Genomic DNA, 20,314 nt, shown 5'->3' with positions numbered 1-20,314 from the left:
CGATTAAAGGGAAAAACTACTAAAGAAGGATGTTCCACATTATTAAGCAGACCACCATTTTCAAGCAATATGGGAAGGAAAAAGTATCTCTCCTGCTGAAAAGCGTGAAATAGTTTAATGCCTTGGACACGTAATGAAAACCTTAAATATTTCACGAAAATTTAAGCGTGATAACCATAATGTTAATTTGTGGCTGAGTCAGAGCACACATGGGTTTGTGCAGATAAAGGCACAATGATGAAGGTTTCTGCCAGACAAATACATCAGCAAACAAAGCAGCAAACAAATATTTGAAGCTGCTGGTGCCTCTGGAGCCCTGCGAACAACAAGGTGTAGGATCCTCCAGAGACTTGCAGTTGTGCATAAACCTTCTATTCGGCCACCCCTAACCAATGCTCACAAGAAGAAACGGCTGCAGTGGGCCCAGAACGACATGAAGGCTAATTTTCAAACAGTCTTGGTCAATGATGAGTGCAGTGCAACCCTGGATGGTCCAGATGGATGCAGTGGTGGATAGTTGGTGGACGGCCACCATGTCCCAACAAGGCTGCGTCGTCAGCAAGGAGGTGGTGGAGTCATGTTTTGAGCCGGAATCATGGGGAGAAAGCTGGTCGGCCCCTTTAGGGTCCCTGAAGGTGTGAAAATGACCTCTGCAAAGTATGTGTAGTTTCTGACCAACCACTTTCTTCCATGGTAGAAAGAGAACTGTGCCTTCTGCAACACAACCATCTTCATGCAAGACAATGCATCATCTCATGCTACAAGGAACACCTCTACATCATTGGCTGCTATCGGCATAAAAGAAGAGGAACTCATGGTGTGGTCCCCATTCTTCCCTGACTTAAATCCTATTGGGAACCTTTGGAGCATCCTCAAGCAAAAAACTATGAGGGTGGGAGGCAGTTCACATCCAAACAACAGCTCTGGGAGGCTATTCTGACATCCTGCAAAGACATTCAAGTAGAAACTTTCCAAAAGCTTACAAGTTCCATGGATGCAAGAATTGTAAAACTGCTATCAAATAAGGGCTCCTATGTTAATATGTAACTTGAACTGTTAAGATGTTTTTGATTGAAATAGCTTTTGATTTCAGTGAAATTGATCTACAGGGTGGGCCATTTATATGGATACACCGTAATAAAATGGGAATGGTTGGTGATATTAAAGTCCTGTTTGTGGCACATTAGTATATGTGAGGGGGCAAACTCCTCAAGATGGGTGGTGACCATGGTGGCCATTTGGAAGTTGGCCATCTTGGATACAACTTTTGTTTTTTCAATAGGAAGAGGGCCATGTGACACATCAGACTTATTGGTAATGTCACAAGAAAAACAATGGTGTGCTTGGTTTCAACGTAACTTTATTCTTTCATGAGTTATTTACAAGTTTCTGACCACGTATAAAATGTGTTCAATGTGCTGCCCATTGTGTTGAATTGTCAATGCAACCCTCTTCTCCCACTGTTCACACACTGATAGCAACACCGCAGGAGAAATGCCAGCACAGGCATCCAGTATCCGTAGTTTCAGGTGCTGCACATCTCGTATCTTCACACCATAGACAATTGCCTTCAGATGACCCCAAAGATAAAAGTCTAAGGGGGTCAGATCGGGAGGCCTTGGGGGCCATTCAACTGGTCCACGACGACCAATCCACTTTCCAGGAAACTGTTCATCTAGGAATGCTCGGACCTGGCACCCATAATGTGGTGGTGCACCATCTTGCTGGAAAAACTCAGGGAACGTGCCAGCTTCAGTGCATAGAGAGGGAAACACATCATCATGTAGCAATTTCAAATATCCAGTGGCCTTGAGGTTTCCATTGATGAAGAATGGACCCACTATCGTTGTACCCCATATACCACACCAAACCATCACTTTTGTTGTTCCAACAGTCTTGGAGTGATCCATCCAATGTGGGTTAGTGTCAGACCAATAGCGGTGGTTTTGTTTGTTAACTTCATCATTCACATAAAAGTTTTCCTCATCACTGAACACAATCTTCTGCGTGAACTGAGGGTCCTGTTCCAATTTTTGTTTTGCCCATTCTGCAAATTCTGTGCGCCGATCTGGGTTATCCTCGTTGAGATGCTGTAGTAGCTGGAGTTTGTTAGGGTGCCATTTGTGAGTAGCTAATATCCGCCGAAGGGATGTTCGACTAAGTCCACTCTCCAGTGACATGCGGCGAGTGCTACGCTGTGGGCTCTTGCTGAATGAAGCTAGGACAGCCACTGATGTTTCTTCATTAGTAACAGTTTTCTTGCGTCCACATTTTGGCAAATCCAACACTGAACCAGTTTCACGAAACTTGGCAAGCAGTTTGCTAACTGTAGCATGGGAGATGGGTGGTCTCGTTGGGTGTCTTGCATTGAAATCTGCTGCAATGACCCGGTTACTGCGTTCACCAGATATCAACACGATTTCAATCCGCTCCTCACGTGTTAACTTCTTCGACATGTCAATGGCTGTGAACAAAGAGAAACTTGTAAATAACTCATGAAAGAATAAAGTTACATTGAAACCAAGCAGACCATTGTTTTTCTTGTGACATTACCAATAAGTTTGATGTGTCACATGGCCCTCTTCCTATTGGAAAAACAAAAGTTGTATCCAAGATGGCCGACTTCTAAATGGCCACCATGGTCACCACCCATCTTGAGGAGTTTGCCCCCTCACATATACTAATGTGCCACAAACAGGACTTTAATATCACCAACCATTCCCATGTTATTACGGTGTATCCATATAAATGGCCCACCCTGTACTAATGCTGCAAATTCAACAAATGACCATTTTCAATTCTCTACAACCTATAAAATCTTTTGAAACTCTGTGTGCGTAATAAATTGGAACAGTACTTTTTAAGTTTTTTATTTTTGAAAAACATACTGTTTTCATTGGGAGTTTTGTTCAGTAACATTTGAATTATGCTCTATTGGTTGATGACTCGAAAATTATGCTGACTGTCATTTGAATCGACTATTTAGGAAAAACAGAGAAAAATATCATTTACATAATAATTTGGATTATTACTTACATAATTTGGATGTAAGTAATAATTTTCCATGAATGACTGATACAGCACTCTGTGTGGTGCAATGAATGAAACTGTACTTCTGTCTTTTTTTTTTCTTGCTGAGTTAGCACAAGAGGGAAACGGCTACTCACAGCGGTCGTTAGTATTCATAACAAACTTTCTCTTCCTCTTAGGAATGAATATGTCTTTAAAAGCTTCCCATAGTCATAAATTATATTCTCCTTTCTTAAAACTTTGCCACCTTGGCTGGGGTAAATGTTACTAAAACATAATTTTTCTTCTTTGAGAAACGTTCGGCATTAACAGGGCTTCTACAGATCTCACAGTCGCTGCCATCACAGACTCTCGCTTGTAAACTGTTTGCATGACGGTCCATGCTTCTGTGTTAATGTAGTTCGTTTTTCAGCTGTTTACAGCAAGGAGTGTTTGTTCTACACAATGTGTAAATGCTCCTTTTTTGACCCTTTCTTAACCTCCTGTTCTTCTCCGCCTCTACTGGACCTCCTGCAAGCTTTCTCCTCTTTTCCTTTTCAGATTTGAACACTGGCTTTTAAGCACAACCAATACGATTTCTGGCAGTGACTTCATCAGCTTTCCACTTCCCTCAGGCTATTTACAGCCCCTACAGCTTAAAGGCTTCATTATTGCCAGTTAGAGGAGTATTTTCTCAATGGGCAACTGGTCATGTTTGACTGCAGGGCCAAACAGGAGGGTGCAGCTCCTGTTTAACAGATCAGGGTACAGAATGGGTACTGAGGTTAAGAAGAGAGATGGAGAAAGCAGCGAGAGAGGATTAGAAAGTGATGACTTGGGGTGAAGCTCACACAGCAAAGCCATAGTGTGTGTGTGTGTGTGTGTGTGTGTGTGTGTGTGTGTGTGTGTGTGTGTGTGTGTGTGTGTGTGTGTGTGTGTGTGTGTGTGTGTGTGTGTGTGTGTGTGTGTGTGTGGCAGATCAAGACTGAATAAGAAATTCTTTTTAAAAAGTCTAAGCTAAAGTCCACAGTTATAAGTTTATGCACAAAGAAGATATCAGGATGAAAGTATTTCAATGTTTCTAGCATGATATACACTAAGTTTACCAAGTGCACGAAGGACCTCTGGTTGACTTTATGCAAACTTTGCTGAACTATTTAGACTTGCTGATGGGAAAAATCCATACTAAAGAACAATCTTTGACATTAACAGTGCAGTTTAAAATGTCACATCACGGCTAGATCACATTTATTTATATCCAATATAGTGGAATATTTCATAGTTAAATATTTTACATTTTGAACTGACACTACTTGTTAACAAAGCTTCCTTACCTACAGTGCAATACAAGAATCTTAAGCTACCCATCATTTCTTTACATTTTGCTTCCATGACCTGCTGGTAATTTTTTGAAGTGCTCTTGAGTAGCAGTCGGCTTTCTTGAGGTCTTTTCTTTAAACATTGGCTGCTTTTTTTTAAAAATTGAGGAAACTGGACAAGTGGAAGGCCTAAAAAACAAAACTTCAGTGGAAAAGTAGCTGAAATATTCATAAGAAATAGGAAGTGTAGCAAAGACCTAATCATTCAGTTGATCCATCATCAGAAGTGGGCTCAGTGGAAGGGCGGCTGTCAAGAAACAGCTGAGATATGGAAAACTACAGAAGAAGTTTGTTTGTTTTTACAGAAGCATATATAAATATCTCAGTTTCAACATTTGGCATTATGTTAATCTCATCTCTGCATTATCTTGTCATTTACATTTTACGTATCTCAAGGAGCAACCATCTCCTCATCTTTATTATATGAAACAATCTGCCAACAGCTTTCAGTTGGGCGACTCTAATCTAATGTTTATGGCAGACAATAATATTTATATTCTCACCGTCAAAAGATAAAATCCTGCTCAAAACATCAGATATGGATCAAGAAAATTAACAGCACCATGAAAGTACTTAATTAGACTCAATAAAAACGAATTATCTGGCTCCATAATGGATACTCGGGATGTTAAATGCAATAAACCAATAAGCCAAAATAAATAAGAATTAACATCAAAGCAAAGCAGCTTCTGTTGGGATTTCCCTTCTATCATATTTTCATCTTAATGAGAAATGATGAGTGACTGCTTGTCAGCTCACAGCCGTCACAGCAGATCACACACAAATTAATGTCGCGTCGTTCATTTGGCCCGCCTTGACTCCGCTCCGTGAAAAGCCTGTCAAGCTAATCAGCTCAGACAGGATGCGTCACGTTGAAGTTTGATGATATGAGCAGATTAAAACAGGATTAAATTCCTCCTGAGGTGAATGAGCAAAAACACCGCACGGCAGCTTGGCAGTCAGGGAAGCCTCGTCTGAACTAATGTAGTGCAGTAAAGAGCCTCACACCCTCACAAAACACGGTACAGCACATGCAGACATGTGCTGTACCGACTTGTACTCTGCACAGTTTACATGAATCATTAGACGTGGACAACTTTTGTGAAAGTCAAGTAAACACATGCTGATTGGGCCTATTTTAACATCCTCTTTTCTTGCTGATGCTTATGTTATATTTATTGTCAGTCTTCCAGGTGCATTACACCTTTTGTTAAATATCAAAACCACTGTTTAGTCAGTCTTTATGTCTGTAAAGCATCTTAAGCCCAAATTATACTTTCGAGGGTTTTTCATGTCCTTACAAACTCCAAAGTCCACAGCAAGATGTATTGATTCTCCTGCAGGGAAAACAGATTCTGAAACACATGAAACCTTTATTTTAAGTTGACCACTATTCTTCAATGACTTCATCAATGACATCACTATGTAAAACATTTACACAAGGCTATCGAGCTGTAAAATTGCCATGCCCTTGAAATAAGAGCAGTTGCCTTGCAGCTTCTCTGGCTAAAATGTCTCAACCGCAGGCAAAGCGTATTAAATGTTCTGCTGCTGCCTGCCAGAGTAAACACAAGAGTCCTCATGCACTCCTTTAGTGCTGAGGAACAATCAGGAATTGTGCAATATTTTAAGACCCATGAAGGCAAGAAGAAAAGGACTGCAATTTTAAAGACATTTCTGGCTCCACGGTGGAATATAATGGGCACTCTCTGTGCTTAAGCTCTACTTCACTGCATTTTCTAAAATTCAGCCGAGTAATCGTGCTGACAAACAAAGGAAACTGAAAACATAAAAAGCTCTCCTAGCTTAGCAGAGGAACAAATGGTCATGGGGCAAGTCATTTTTGAAGTGGCAATGTCCTTGGATGAAAAATTGTGTTTGGGGTAATGTATGAAGGTCTGCAGTAGCGTTGCCTTGACCTAGATCAGATTCTGGTTCAAATGTGGGGCTGCATTTCAAGGTTTGGTTCCAGGGGTGCCTCCAGAATTTATTCATGGGGTGGCCATATGGGGGCCACTAAAAATATTGGTGTGACAAACCAAAAAAATGGTGTTTGCTGTATTATCATGCTGTTGTCAAATAAAGGTTATTTGAAATATGGCAAAAAGAGAGAAAGAAAAGAATATATGCCCACTTAATTTCCTGCTATTAAATTTGATATCACCAAAAATGGTACTGGGGGGCCAGTACGTTTGGTTCAGAGGGATGCTTATGAAATAACCTTCATTTCCTGTATGCATCTCTATTTATGCCGGCAATAGAATGCCAAAAAGTAAATAAATAAGAAAATTAAGTATGTAAGACCTCAAATTTATGTGTGTTACATACATCAAAAAATGAGCTTCCCACAGTTTAACAGATTAACTGGCAATTCAACACTGGCCATAGGCGTGAATGAGTGTGAGTGGATGAATGATGGATGGATGGCACACTGTTCATCATATTTCATACAATATAATATAGTTTTGTTCTTTATGTGTGAATTAGAGTTGGGCTATGAAATATAGATGCTTAAAAATATATTTAAGCACAAATAAATTCATGTATATAATTATTGTTCCCTCTGTTGCTTTAATTCGAGAAGCATGCTGATCCAATGTCTAAATACTGTCTAAATAAATGTATACTTCAATAAAAGATTCTAAAGCAGTCATCAGAAGCTATTCAAATCTGCTGAATCTGAAGCACTTTGTGATGAGTGCAGATTTTCATGTCAGATCATGTTTTTATTGTACAGTGAAATTTTCATATGGCACTAAAATGCAAATACAAATCAAAAAACAAACCCTTTGTACGATTTTTGTTTGTGACTATTAGAAGTGGATAGAAGGATACGGACAAAATAATACAAAAAAAAATAAGACTATAAAATAAAATCGTAAGTCAACAGCAAGAAAAGAAATCCTACATTACTGACTCTGCTCTGAAAATAGTCTTTAGCATTCAGCCTTCTGCTGTATTTTACACTCTGTGAATGCATTTTACGATGCACACGTAAAACTTTTCACAAAACACTAAACACAAATGTTATCCACAAATCGCACGTAGTTGTTTTGCACACCATCTTATTCCACTGAGAATTTTACAGTTTAACTAAATCCACTATAATGCACGTCTGCTTAATGTAATGTGTGCACACTGTCATTACCACACGATGTGGACATAAACTAGTGGGTTTTAGTCTATGAGGCATGTACCCACTGGTGAACTGAATATATATCATTCATGAAGGGGAAAAAAAACAAAGAATCTGCAGATCCTACTGTACTACTAAGATTTTATTTGGCATGTGTGTGTAAATAATGGATGAGCAATAGCTTCTGAGAAATAGCTTTGGTAACTTGCATTATTTAATGATATGCTAGGCAATGTGTTTGGGTTATCTATCCTACTTAGCTGTGCAGAGCTGTTAGTGGCCGATGAAAGCTGTAATGTTCACGTAAAGAGTGAAGTGGACAGTACTTTGGTTTGTTTAGTTAGTGTAATCAAACAAAACTAACCAAATGAACTAAAAATATTTATCCATTTAGTCTTGTGATATAAATAATTTCACCTTTTGATGCTAACCATACCCAACACGTCTTTAAAAATGAATAAAAATGCCATATTGGCAAAAATGTGACATTTTTATGAAGTTATTAGATATCATTAACAAAAGGTCTGACAATGAGCTGCAAAAAGTTCATGAAGAGACATTTAGGTCTATAAAGATTTTTTTTCTTTCTTTTTTTTGTAGTTTTGCTTCTGTACACCACCACACTGGATTTCAAATCAAACAATCCAGATGTGATTAAAGTGCAGACTTTCAACTGCAATTGAAGTGGTTTTAGAAACAAAACAAAACAGTCCTGCATGATTGGACAAACTAATATCATTTTAAATATAAGGATTAATTTTAATACTCAGATTAAAATCCTTTTGCAGGCTAGCACTCATGGACATCATCAAATACTGTTTCCTCCCCTGAGTTGCTTTGCTGGAGCTTTCACCGCAGCTGCCTTCAGTTGTGGGTCTCTCTGCTTTGAGTTTTGTATTTTAATAACTAAAAAGCTGCTCTTTTGGGGTGCATTCAGGTGACTGATGTGCACATTGAAGAATATCCCATTATCCATTTGCACTGTGATGAGCAGTTGACAGCAGCTGACTCAATGTGAGCAGAGAGTACGGCCATGTACACTCCAGAATTAATCCTGCTACTTCTGTCAGCAGCCCTCAATAAACACTAAGGACTTTTCCCACTGGCAGCCCTACATGCCCATGCCATAATGCTACCTCCACCGTGTTTGACAATGAATGCCTATGCATGTTGTTGTAAACGTTTTGTATTTCCATTCATGAAGGCTCCTCTGCCGCCTGCTCGGACTGTAGACCTTGACAATGATGCCCCTACCTCCTTAATAGTGCTCTTATGAATTTGTTTTTCTTAACCAGGGAAATTCTGCCACTTTAGTTACCGTATTTTTCGAACCATGAGGCGCACCTGGATGTTAAACTTACTTGTTACACCTGGTAAAGCAGCAAAGCTGATCATTTTATTAAAGATGGAAGAACTTAGACAGTTGTAACTCTCAGTGATGCTGCAGCGTTCGTTTGACTTTGGGGCCTGAAGCAGACCGAGTTTTGGCCCCAGAGGCTCCTGACTACGGTAGCCATAATGCTTAGACAATCCATCAAGCATAGCTTATCAAAGTCGTACTAAAACATTTTTTGACAGATTTTTGAGCGCCGTGTACCACATAAAATCCGTTTGAGGTCCGTAAGCACAACCAGAATTCATACATAAGGTGCACTGTCGATTTTTGAGAAAATTAAAGGATTTTAAGTTCCCCTTATAGTGTGGAAATACGGTATCTTCTGTGGTCTTTCACTCCAGCCTAGAATTCTGTTTAAGAATGATGCAGATTATTGATTTGGCCACACCTTGTATTTTATTTAATTTCTCTCTCTGACTTGAGTTAATTGGGGTTTTCAGAATAATGATGTTCTTCCTCAACTCCCAAATGAACTGAACTTTGGGGCAGCTGTTGCAAAGCTTGAACTTACACAGCACTGGTGATAATTACAGCTATTTTTAAGACTCTTAATTTAGTTCACTTCAGTTTATTGTCAGTACACAAGCAGAGCTAGTGCAACGCAATTTTCATGCAACACATATAAGAACAGAAACGTACAAATCCCTTTATAACTTATTATCAATACTCAGTAACAAAAAAAATTAATACTGAAATATTTGTCGTTGAACTGATTTAAGTAGTTCTTTCAGCTATAATGGGAATAATCTATTACAATAAATAATTATAAAATAATGTCTTAATGGCAGTAAAGAGTATCCGGGAGTCTTTGAAGGACTGTTTTGTTGGGGATACTCTGATATACTCTGTTATAAAAGCAGCTACTGCATTTCTTGTTTGTTTTTTGTTTTTTTGTTTTTTTATGTATTCAGGGTCAGAGTGGAGAGTCAGGAAAAACACAGACAGGCAAAACCTGGCAGATACAGGAGAGAAAGCACTGCTGGGACGTCAGCCAGCAGAGCTACAAGGCTGAATTCTCGAGTGCCATTCAAACCTGAATGGCACAATCACTGTTCATGCCTTTCTGGGACATTTTATCTTTCCTTCTGCAGATCTCTGTATCCATGCACTGCACAAGTCTGCAGCTTCTGAATTGGATGGTGATTTTGATGCACAGCCAAAAATAGTAGCGTAGGAATTACACCTTGCCACAATAAAGTCACTTGAAGTTTGCCTTAAATCTTTATTTCCCGCCATTGTCAGAGGATGGAAGAGTAAAGCAGCTGTGTCTGAGCTCTTGAATGAAATTTAAAGTTTCTTTTAATCCACAACATGAACTTCCAGCTCTGACACCACATGGAGAAGGGGGCACTCAGCCCTGAGGCCAGCCGCTACACTCCACCTTCATAATAAATTAATTCCCAAGAAACATTCATATGAATTTCAAGGATAAGGGTGCACATACAGAATGAGAGATCTTATCGAACGTTTCACTGAGCCAAAAAGAAGAAAAACAGATCTCTGCAGTCTGTCTCCTTCAAGCTTTTTCTCACCAATGAAATCATTCCTCGCAGCGACAGAAAAATATTACTTGGCTACTGTGTGCAGCAGAGGCCATAAACAGAGGCACCTGATAGCTACATCTGGGTGACGGGTAATAGATACAGTGCTAATGCTCTATAGAGTGAAGCCATCAGCGAAAAAGACGGCTTTAATACACCTCAGCTGACCTACGTGGCTGTTTTCACTTTGCAGCCATTTGTGCTCAGTTTCAAATTACTGCTCAGACATCTCCGATAACGGTTCATTACCTCCGTTAGGAGGAAAATCAGATCCCAGATAAATTTAAACTGACAGTGATGAAGTAACAATGGAATGAAAGCAATTATTTTGAAATCTCCACCTCCAAGACCATCAGATATGGAGTTTAAGCGTGCGTGATATTATTCTCTGCATTGCATTAAAGTTTAAAGATTTGTCCAAACTTCTGCTGCCTTCAAGTATCACATGGAGAATCGTAATTAGGAGTGGATCGCATATGAAAGAAGAGCTGGAACTTCAGTGTGCTAGAATCAATTCATCGTTTGATCAGTTTCTCTGCTAATTCTCGTCAAACCTACGTAGTTTTCACAGTTTTCATGCTGAAGTAGGGCAGTGCAGTATACACAAAACAAAAGTCTTGCTTGATTGAAAATAGATTTCACACCTATCCATTTTCAGTAGGAAAATGCTTGGTGTAAAATGAATTACTAACTGTTTTCATGACCTGTTAAATGTCAAAATAAAAGCATTACATGAGCTTGTAATTTGTTTGGGCAAGCACTGACTCCAGCAAGAAGGGGGAAAGGGCATGAATGAATGATACTGTATTAAAAATCACGATATGTACAAGAAGGAACAGCGCTGAATTTCTCCCTACAGAAATGGGCAATGGTCTGTGGTAACGACACAGATAATAATACATTTGTAAATGTTTGTCTCAACTTATCAACTTATTGTGAATGACAGTGAAAACCAAGTAAAACAACGGAGTGTAAAGCGATTGTTGTCTAAAACAAGTAATTTAATTCTAATGAGCTTGAAAGCCAATATTTCTTGTGACCATCTTCATTCTTCAACAGAGTCAGAACTGTGTTGGGCAAACTTTCATGTCGTATCTTAAAGTAGTCTCCAGGAATCGCTCTCCGGGCTTCTTGAAGGACCTTCGAAGCTCTTCTTTGGATGTTGACTGACTTTTAGACTTTTGTTACCTTCTCTGTCAAAATGATTCCGCACTACTTCAGATGTTGAGGTCTGAGCTCTGGGGAGGCCCGTCTCTGACTGATAGTGTTCCACTGTGTGTTTTTCTTCTTTTACTACAGTGGCAGTGTGTTTGGGATCATTGAAAAATAAAGCTGTGTGGAATTAGGTGCATAACAAATTAAATTTCACGGTGGTTCAAAATCTAAAGGTACTTTTCTAAATTCACCATTCCATCAATTTGACTAGATCCTCAATGCCACTGACTGAAAAGCCTCAAACTATGATGGAGCGTCCACCATGTTTTAGAGATGGCTGCAAAAAAAGCTGTTTGGTTATTTATTTATTTTTTGTAGCTTCAACATCAGAAATCGGATCAAATGTGACGGACTGCCAGGGAGAAACGATATTAAAAACTGATAAAACAAAAAACTGTAGAAGTGTGACTAACTGTTACTAGTGCAGCTTAAATGTTGCAGTATTAAGGGTTGAGACTGAATGTTCCTCTTTGTGTAGCCATGTCTAATGTTATCAGTGCTCTGAAGTGACTTACTAAGTAACAAATATAGTAGCAGAGTGGAAAACTATTACTGCACAGCTTTTTATTTCATGATTTTAAGTAATCGGTGCCACAAACAGGATACCAGAAAAGCCAAACCAGCTGCCAAACATGGTAGTGGAGGGGTGATGATTTAGACTTGCAGCCAGAGGACCTGGGCACCGTGCAGTCACCGAGTCAACCATCAACGCCTCTTTAATTGGCCTCACATTTCTCTAGAAACGAATGTGAGGCCATCTGTCTAGTAATTAAAGCTTTGCCGAATTTGGGTTATACAACAAGCAAGTCACCAAACAAAAAAACAGAATGGTTGGAAAAAGAAAATAATCAATGTCAAATCTGCAAAGTCAAATCACTTCTTTTTTTTTTTTTTGGCCCTCACAAAAATGTGAGCAAAGCAGTTCGCACTGAACTCTGAGGTCTAAAGGTTTTTATTAAAGGAGTTCCTGCTCTCTGAATGCTTGTGTAAAATCAGTGCCTCACATTTTTCTGTCTTTGGGGACATTATGATGGAACATTTATGGATAAAAAATGTTAGTGTTTCTTTAGCCTCAGTGAAAAAAGTATAAGCGACTTGTCAGAATATTATTAGAATAGGAATGAAACCAGTAAATCCAGTGTGTACATGGACTAATGTGATATTTCCTTACTTGTTTTTTGAGTGAATCCACTTTTGGGTACTATCATTTCTATCAGAAGTCAGTGATAGTCCTTATATCTGTTACTGCAGCCATCCTGGACCTGAAGGACAGAAATCTGCTCGCTTGCTGGTGCTGCTATTGTCTATTGTCTCTTGTACTTCAGCATTTGTGCTGAAACACTAAGAACTATTGTTTGTATGCAAATGTTGAGTAATGCCAAGCAAATCCTGCAGGAACAATTCTTCATATAGTCATTGCTGACCTATATACATGCGTGTTTCTCCTGCTTGGAGAAGGACCAAAGCCTACTCACGTTGCACATTATCCTCATTATTGTTGCTATATAATTGACTTTCCATGAGAATGGCTCATTGGCTACACTGACTTTGTGCAAACTCTATTAGCTGTGTAGTGTTGCGTGAATTCTCCAAAGATCCTGTGTAGTCGCTTATTGTCCAGCCCACAGCGAGTCTATGTCATTGCCTTCAAAGAGGCCGGGACGCTAATTGGACCGCTAGCACATAGCAAATCTTCAGCCTCATTTGCATCAATAGCCTCATTACACCAGGAAGGCATGAATGACCTGAAGGTCTGTGAGAAACACAAGCACATTTAGAGATTGGAGTATTTTAGTTGATGATTTGCATCCTGACAGTTTTACATCAAAGAATAATGATACTGAGTCACTGTTTTTGGTGGATACAGGTGGAATAGTCTTAGATTAGTGAGCTAAAAACTGTTGTACAATTTGCAATTTTCTCTATGGCTCAAAAAGATCAGAAAAGAACTCAGACTACAGTTGTCTTTCCAGAAAAAGCAAAAAACAAACACTTATTAACAGAATTGCCTTATTTTGTCTGTAATTATTCCATCCAACATTAATCTATACAGCGACTGCCAGCTAAAAAGAACCTGCTCCAACCAAAATTAGCTTCACCCAAGTTTCAGGAAGACTCAAAAGCACCGCCTCTGTTAGAATTTCAAGCCAGCTGCTCATTAAAATTGAGTGAAAAAGGTAGAATTATATTCTATAAGGTTGCATCCTGGTAATTTGATAGAAACATTTGATATTACTTGAGTGAGATCCTGATCCGTTCACTTCAGTTCATTTAAGAGAGTTTTGAGGGTTATGGGTGTTACTGCTGACTCCTGCTGTTGATACCTATGATGTAAATAAAATGCTTCGAGTGAGTATTTCACAAGGTTTCTGTGCTTTGTTTATATTGTTTTCTTCCTGTGTTATTATCCTAAAAAGTAAAAACAAAAGAAAACAAACCAAAAAAATAAATAAATAAAATGTAGAGCAAGTTTAACTGCGAATGAAATTAGTGACAGGAAGACTGAAGTGTCAAAACTGTCAGGTCAGATATCCATGTGGATATCTCAGAAACTGTGCAAATACAGCCACAGCTAGTTTGAGTGAAAAATATAAATATGTATCTTACTACACACAGACCCTGTGTTCCACTTAAAGTGATGGTCCAACATTGCTCTGTGATGCTCCAAAGATCACTCCTCTTTATATTCAGAGCCCCTAAAGAGTTTCTCCTCTGTGAAAACTGGCTCAGCCGAGAGCGTCACATGCAGACAGATTTAAATCTCCTGAGAAATCAGGCATGTAACGGCTGACCTCAGGCAAGCCTCTCTGTCTGTGATAGAGCTGAGTGACAAGTAAAGAGTTCAGGCTGAAGGTGATACATTTACCTCCCGGTAGAAGTGACGTGTTGTTACAAAATGATTGATTGCACTATACATAAACAAATTAGGCGCACTCGAGCAAATATGCATAAGTGCCGAAACATTTTTCATTTAATTTGATGGTCCATATGCTAAATGCTGTATTGCTCATAAAATAAATAACATTTTGTATTCTTCTTCCTCTCATGCCATTTCTCTTACTGTATAAATATATTTTAAGAAAATGTAGATAACTGCAAATTTATTTCTGTCAACATGTTGGTAAATATAAACTCCTGCTGGCCTTAAGCAACAAAGCATGTGGCTTACAGATAACACTTCAAACATGAAGAAGCTAGAGATTGCAGGCAGATTTGGACAATAAATAATTCTTAAATTCTCCAGTTATGAACAGATGTGTTGACAGCTTCATAGATTGTTTTCTTCAGAATTCAGACATCAAATATAATCATGACCTTATTAAACTTGTCATTTTTGTAAAAAAAAAAAAAAAATGTTTTAATGTGATATGTAGAAATGTCGTTTGAACATGCTCAAGTTGTTTACGGAGTCCCTTTAATCGTAAGTGTACGTGCCACTGTGCTTTTTAATGAACGTGACACCAAACAGTCATAAGTTAATTTTTTCCTGTCTTTTCCTTTAAAGAGAGCAGCCCATCTTCAGTGCCAGAGCTCATGTCTTCCAGATCGACCCGGCCACCAAACGCAACTGGCTGCCGGCCAGCAAACATGCCGTCACTGTGTCCTTCTTTTATGATGCCACCCGGAATGTGTACCGGATCATCAGTGTGGGTGGAACTAAGGTAGGAGCCCAAGACTCTTAAATCCAGTCAGAGAGTACACATGTATTCAGATCTGTGCCTGTTCACATCACTGAAACACAGATCTGGAATAGTTTTAGGAATGCCAGGACAGATTTGACCACAGCTCTACTGCATAAGGCAAAGCTGCACGGGGGCTGTAAGAATCCTGTACGGGCCGAGTGGTGTCAAACACAGATGCATGAATGGGTTTTATTATAGACTGTATGTAAACAATGGAGGTAGCTGCTGTCATATCATGCAGTGCTTTGCGGACTTTTCAGCTGCTAGCCTTTAGCTGCATCCATAGACTCTACGGATGCTCCGGTACCTGCTTTGCTAAATCTAATAAGACTAAAAAATAAAATTTCAACACAGACTTTTTAAATGTGCTGTATTTTATGCATTAAAAAAACTTCAAAAGGCAACAATACCACAAACACAGAGGTAAAGCATAGCTTGGCAACTAATAGTTTAATAAGGCACAACTGGTGAAAGAGGACCGCCAGTAGTTAGAAAGGAGAAAGTCCTTATATAGACTATTTTTACATACACGCCAATGTAATTTGGATATTTTACAGGAATCTATGCAGTTGATGTATTTTTGGCCATTAGAGGAACTGCAGTTTTTTGCCATATTTTATTTTTAATCCTCTGAAATTGCTGCTTGCTTTTATAATTCCTCATCGGGTCACTTTTGAGTCATTCACGTGTTACCACAAACTCTGGAGTTGAGGCACATTAGACAATGAATCGTCCTCAGGTTTTTACGATGAAAGCAAACCACTTTCTAAACAAACTTTCTCAATTCTTTTAGCATCCATGAATTTTATGAACATTTGTTTCTGCATTTATTGAAAACATTTCTATTAAATACAGGAAGCCTGACGTGTGGGACTGTGTGAATTAGCATTTTTAGGGTTGTCTCTATCACACCTCCCCTCACATACTGTATGTTTTCCTACACATTTTGCAACAGTGGCCCTCAGACCAGCTCTTATAAAAAGCAGCTAAAACTCACCACTTTTGTTGTGAAGCACTTTGTGATACTTCTCTTCAAAGGTGCTGTATAAATATAATTTTACTTTACTTTTATCTTAATTGCAGTTTCCTCATCTGGTACTAGTATAGCACTGATGTAGAGACACTGTTTGTGGAGTATTATATTCTCCTCTCCTGCATTTTATTTAGCAAATGAGATTCTTTGAAGCACTGGAAGAAGATCTGTTTGCTTTGTGGCTGTTTTGGGTGGGATTGCATTACTCAAACACACCCATCGTCAGCAGAAAATCTCTAACGCACCCACATTGGTAACGCAGCCTCCACAGCAGCGCTGAAGCACCTGGGAGTCCCTAACAGGATATCTTGTTAGTGAAAGAAATTCAGAGAAAACGCTGCACTTTGTTGTTTTTCAGCCAGTTGTGCCAATTTGCCACCCTGAGACTGGAGGCTTTTGGAGAAGAGAATAAAGAAATCATTTGGCAACAAATTCACCTCACCAGACTGCTCACTCGAGAATATTACAGAAGAGACACAACAGAACGAGCTTTTTCACGTAGCTCGCTTTCCGTGGCCTGGTTATAGGTTGTTTTTGTCTCTGATTGCAACTGTATGTGACACAAATTTATTTTTAATGTCAGGGATTATAGTCACATGATTCGTTTGGTGATGCTGTGATTGTTGCTCACACACTGCCCAGTTTGCTGTGATGAGCTACAGTGAATAGATGCTCTCTTTTCGCTCAGTTTGTACAAATGAAAAATCGTTTTTTGTTGGCAGTAATTATTAATGTCCTTCTTCTGTTTGATTTGTATATCATCATTTATCCCCGAAAGGGATCTTGGAAAACAGACTTTTGAAATAACTTGACGAGTGCCAAACATCTCACTAGTTAATTATGATGGTGAAGATCATCCCCCCTGACCTTGATTGGTTTATTAGAAAAACCCAAATACTTCATATCTCAGATTTATGTTTATCTGTAAGTCCTCTGTATGCTTTATAGATGTAGTCTGCATGTGCTCCAGTCTACATATCAAATACAACATATTTAACATCTTTTTTTGTGCCTCTTTCTTATTTATGTCCTACATTTCTGGCAGCATTGCTTCATTTATCACAAAAAATAGCCCACTTTTCCTTCAGGGATCTTTCTGCGCTTTATTCATGTGATTTATTGTTTTTACTCTCTGTGGCGCCAGGCCATCATCAACAGCACCGTCACCCCCAACATGACTTTCACCAAAACCTCCCAAAAGTTTGGCCAGTGGGCAGACAGCCGGGCCAACACAGTTTACGGTCTAGGCTTCTCCACAGAGCAGCAGCTGCAGCAGGTGAGCACAACACACACACACACACACACACACACACACACACACACACACACACACACACACACACACACACACACACACACACACACACACACACACTTCAGAGCGTCGCTAATTTATTAGATGTCGCAAACAAAGAGGAGATTTAAGAAAGAGGACTGTGAAGCAGTAGAGGTCACTCCTGTGATGATCAAGGGCAGCGTTTTCTCTTTGGTTTTGAACATCTTTCAGATTATATTTAAAATGCATCCACAACACACGTGTGCATTTTCATTTTACTGCAGTGTTTCCTTTGGTGACGTTCATTCATCTTCAAGATTTCTCTGTTTACCTGAAATGAATTAAAGGGAGTTTAATTTACTAGATTTAGCACTGTAGATAATTTATTGCGAGATCAGAGAAACTTTAGTGCCAGAACATAAATTGATCGGACACTCTAGATATTCTCCAGGAGGAAACTTTGTGACGTTTTCAAACCGAGTGTAATTTCTGTCTTTTCTCTTCCTCAATCTGCAGTTTGCTGAGCAGTTTAAGGAGGTGAAGGAGGCAGCCCGTCTAGCCAGAGAGAAATCCCAGGAGAGGTTTGAGCTGGCCAACCCTGCACTCAACATCGCAGCTCCACAGGTAAAGCGATGCTGCACTTGCTTAAATCTCTAAAAAAGACAGGTTATCCTCTTACTCTGGTTGATTGGAGCATCCTAGAGGGAGAAAATCAAAACTCCGTATCTCACAAGAATCAAAGTGAAAGCAGCTAAAAATCATAACAGATCTGAGAATTACCATCAAAGACATATCAGCGTTCAGCTATACGACGAGGGAGGGATGCACGCAGTCTTGCCAAACAAAACACAAATCGCTGCTTAAAAGGTTTTCTACTTGCTGGTGTGGAGATCTCACTATGTAACAATAGTGTGCGTGGTTTTACTTCAACTAATAAATCATTACAATAAAATGAGGAAAATGTGATATAATTTGTTTTCTTCATCATATTTAAGAGCTGTTGGTAGCAATTTTAAACCATTAAACACACATCTATAAGAATCTCTGAGAGAACATTAAACCATGGACAGCAGGTTCAAGTAGTAGACTTACTGTGTGTCTTTTAAACAGACTTGATGGTCTCCGTGGCCTTTGCCCCAATATGACAGCAGAACGCTAATATCCCGACAAACTCTATGCCTTTGTTTCTATTTTAAACATATACAGAATCACGAGGGATTATATGATCCCCATCTGGCTGCTCCATTATTCTCTCGCCGGCTAACTCCATTAAAAGATTTCATGCATGAAAAATGGAGGCAAAAAGAAATGTGAGCGCTGAAGGTGTTCAGAGGGGCAGTAATGGCTGGGACTCAAAGAAAGGAAGAAGAATGACAGATCCGAAGTACGGAGGATAAAGAAGGGTGGATGGAGGTGGGAGCTCAATCATCTATAATTGAAGAGAATCTGGCTGCTGCTGACAGGACAATGGGCAGCTTTTGTCCTGCCACAGTAGGCAGTTTCTTGGTGAACTCGATAAGTCAGGGGTTCAGGTGGAGAAGTGAAAGTTTGTCAATGGTGGAAATTTTATGTCCGTCATCTCACAAAAGCTGCTGCATTGTGACATTGTGTGCTAAAGCCTAAGGCACAGAGTGGTATTTATAGAAGTTGTGATTTATTAGTTGCTGTTTTCTTTTTCAAATGGAGGAAACAGTATCTCTTGCAAACATTTGGAAGTCTCAGAGTTGCTCTGCCAGCCTTTGTACATTGCTTATTTCTGCCAAGTGTTAGAGTTGAGAGCGGCTTTGGATGTTGTAGCAATGCAGATTCAAAACGGAGTAAAGTGCTTGTTTATGCTTTTGTGGGTGTGCACTGAGCGTAAGTCTTAACAAAGAGCCACTCGGCAGCTACGGGAGATTGCAGAGTCACGCTGCCAACCACAACCTCACCACTGAGACTCTCAGATAAGAGCTGATAGTGTGTCGAGGCTGAGAGAAAACACTCCTGGATACAGCAAAGCAGAGCATTAATTCCTGGAAAGAGCTGGATTTTTATCAAAGTATGTGACAGTTAATGGTAAACCTTTGTTAAATTTGTGTGCTGGTACCTAATAGACCTGCACACAAGCTGATGTGAAGGGTCTGTTCTGAAACCAGGTGAACGGGTTTGTGATGTTTGCTGAGGTTAAAATCTCCACTGTCACAAATCTGCCAAGATTACGGTGATAAGTTCTGCTGCAGACCCAATCTGCTCTTTAGGAGGTTATAGTCACAGTTTTTGATAGAAATGTTTGGAGTGCCACAGTCTTACGCCACTTCCCCGTCCACTTTATCAGGTACACCTCGCTACTGTTGTGTTGGGCAATCGTGGCTCAAGAGTTGGCAGTTTGTCTTGTAATCGGAAGGTTGCCGGTTCGAGCCCCGTGAATGTGTGTGTGAATGGGTGGATGACTGAATGTAGTGTAAAGTGCTTTGGGGTCCATAGGGACTGAGTAAAGCGCTATACAAATACAGGCCATTTACCATTTTTTCCTTCATTCTTTCTTGGATAGATTCGGCAAGGCGGTGGAAACATTCCTCAGAGATTTTGGTCAAGACTGTGGCATTTAAACGATGCTGAGTTGGAACCTAGGAGTCCAAAGTGTGCCAGGAAAATATTCCCACCACC

General features: G+C 39.5%; 1 protein-coding gene across 1 annotated transcript in view; it reads left to right on the top strand.

Annotated features, from left to right (window-relative positions):
- LOC308397261 (homer protein homolog 3-like) overlaps nt 1-20,314 on the top strand; it is a 56,415-nt gene that overhangs the window by 15,519 nt on the left and 20,582 nt on the right. Inside the window, exons 2-4 of the mRNA XM_080883089.1 lie at nt 15,182-15,338; nt 17,537-17,668; nt 18,185-18,292. Coding sequence (XP_080739215.1) covers nt 15,182-15,338; nt 17,537-17,668; nt 18,185-18,292 — 397 coding nt within the window. The remainder of the gene's footprint in view (nt 1-15,181; nt 15,339-17,536; nt 17,669-18,184; nt 18,293-20,314) is intronic.

This window comes from Rhamphochromis sp. 'chilingali' (assembly GCF_963969265.1).
Source record: "Rhamphochromis sp. 'chilingali' genome assembly, chromosome: 5".
Lineage (NCBI taxonomy): Eukaryota > Metazoa > Chordata > Actinopteri > Cichliformes > Cichlidae > Rhamphochromis > Rhamphochromis sp. 'chilingali'.
The sequence above is the reverse complement of the archived record's forward strand: the minus strand, read 5'-3'. Positions and strand labels throughout refer to the sequence as shown.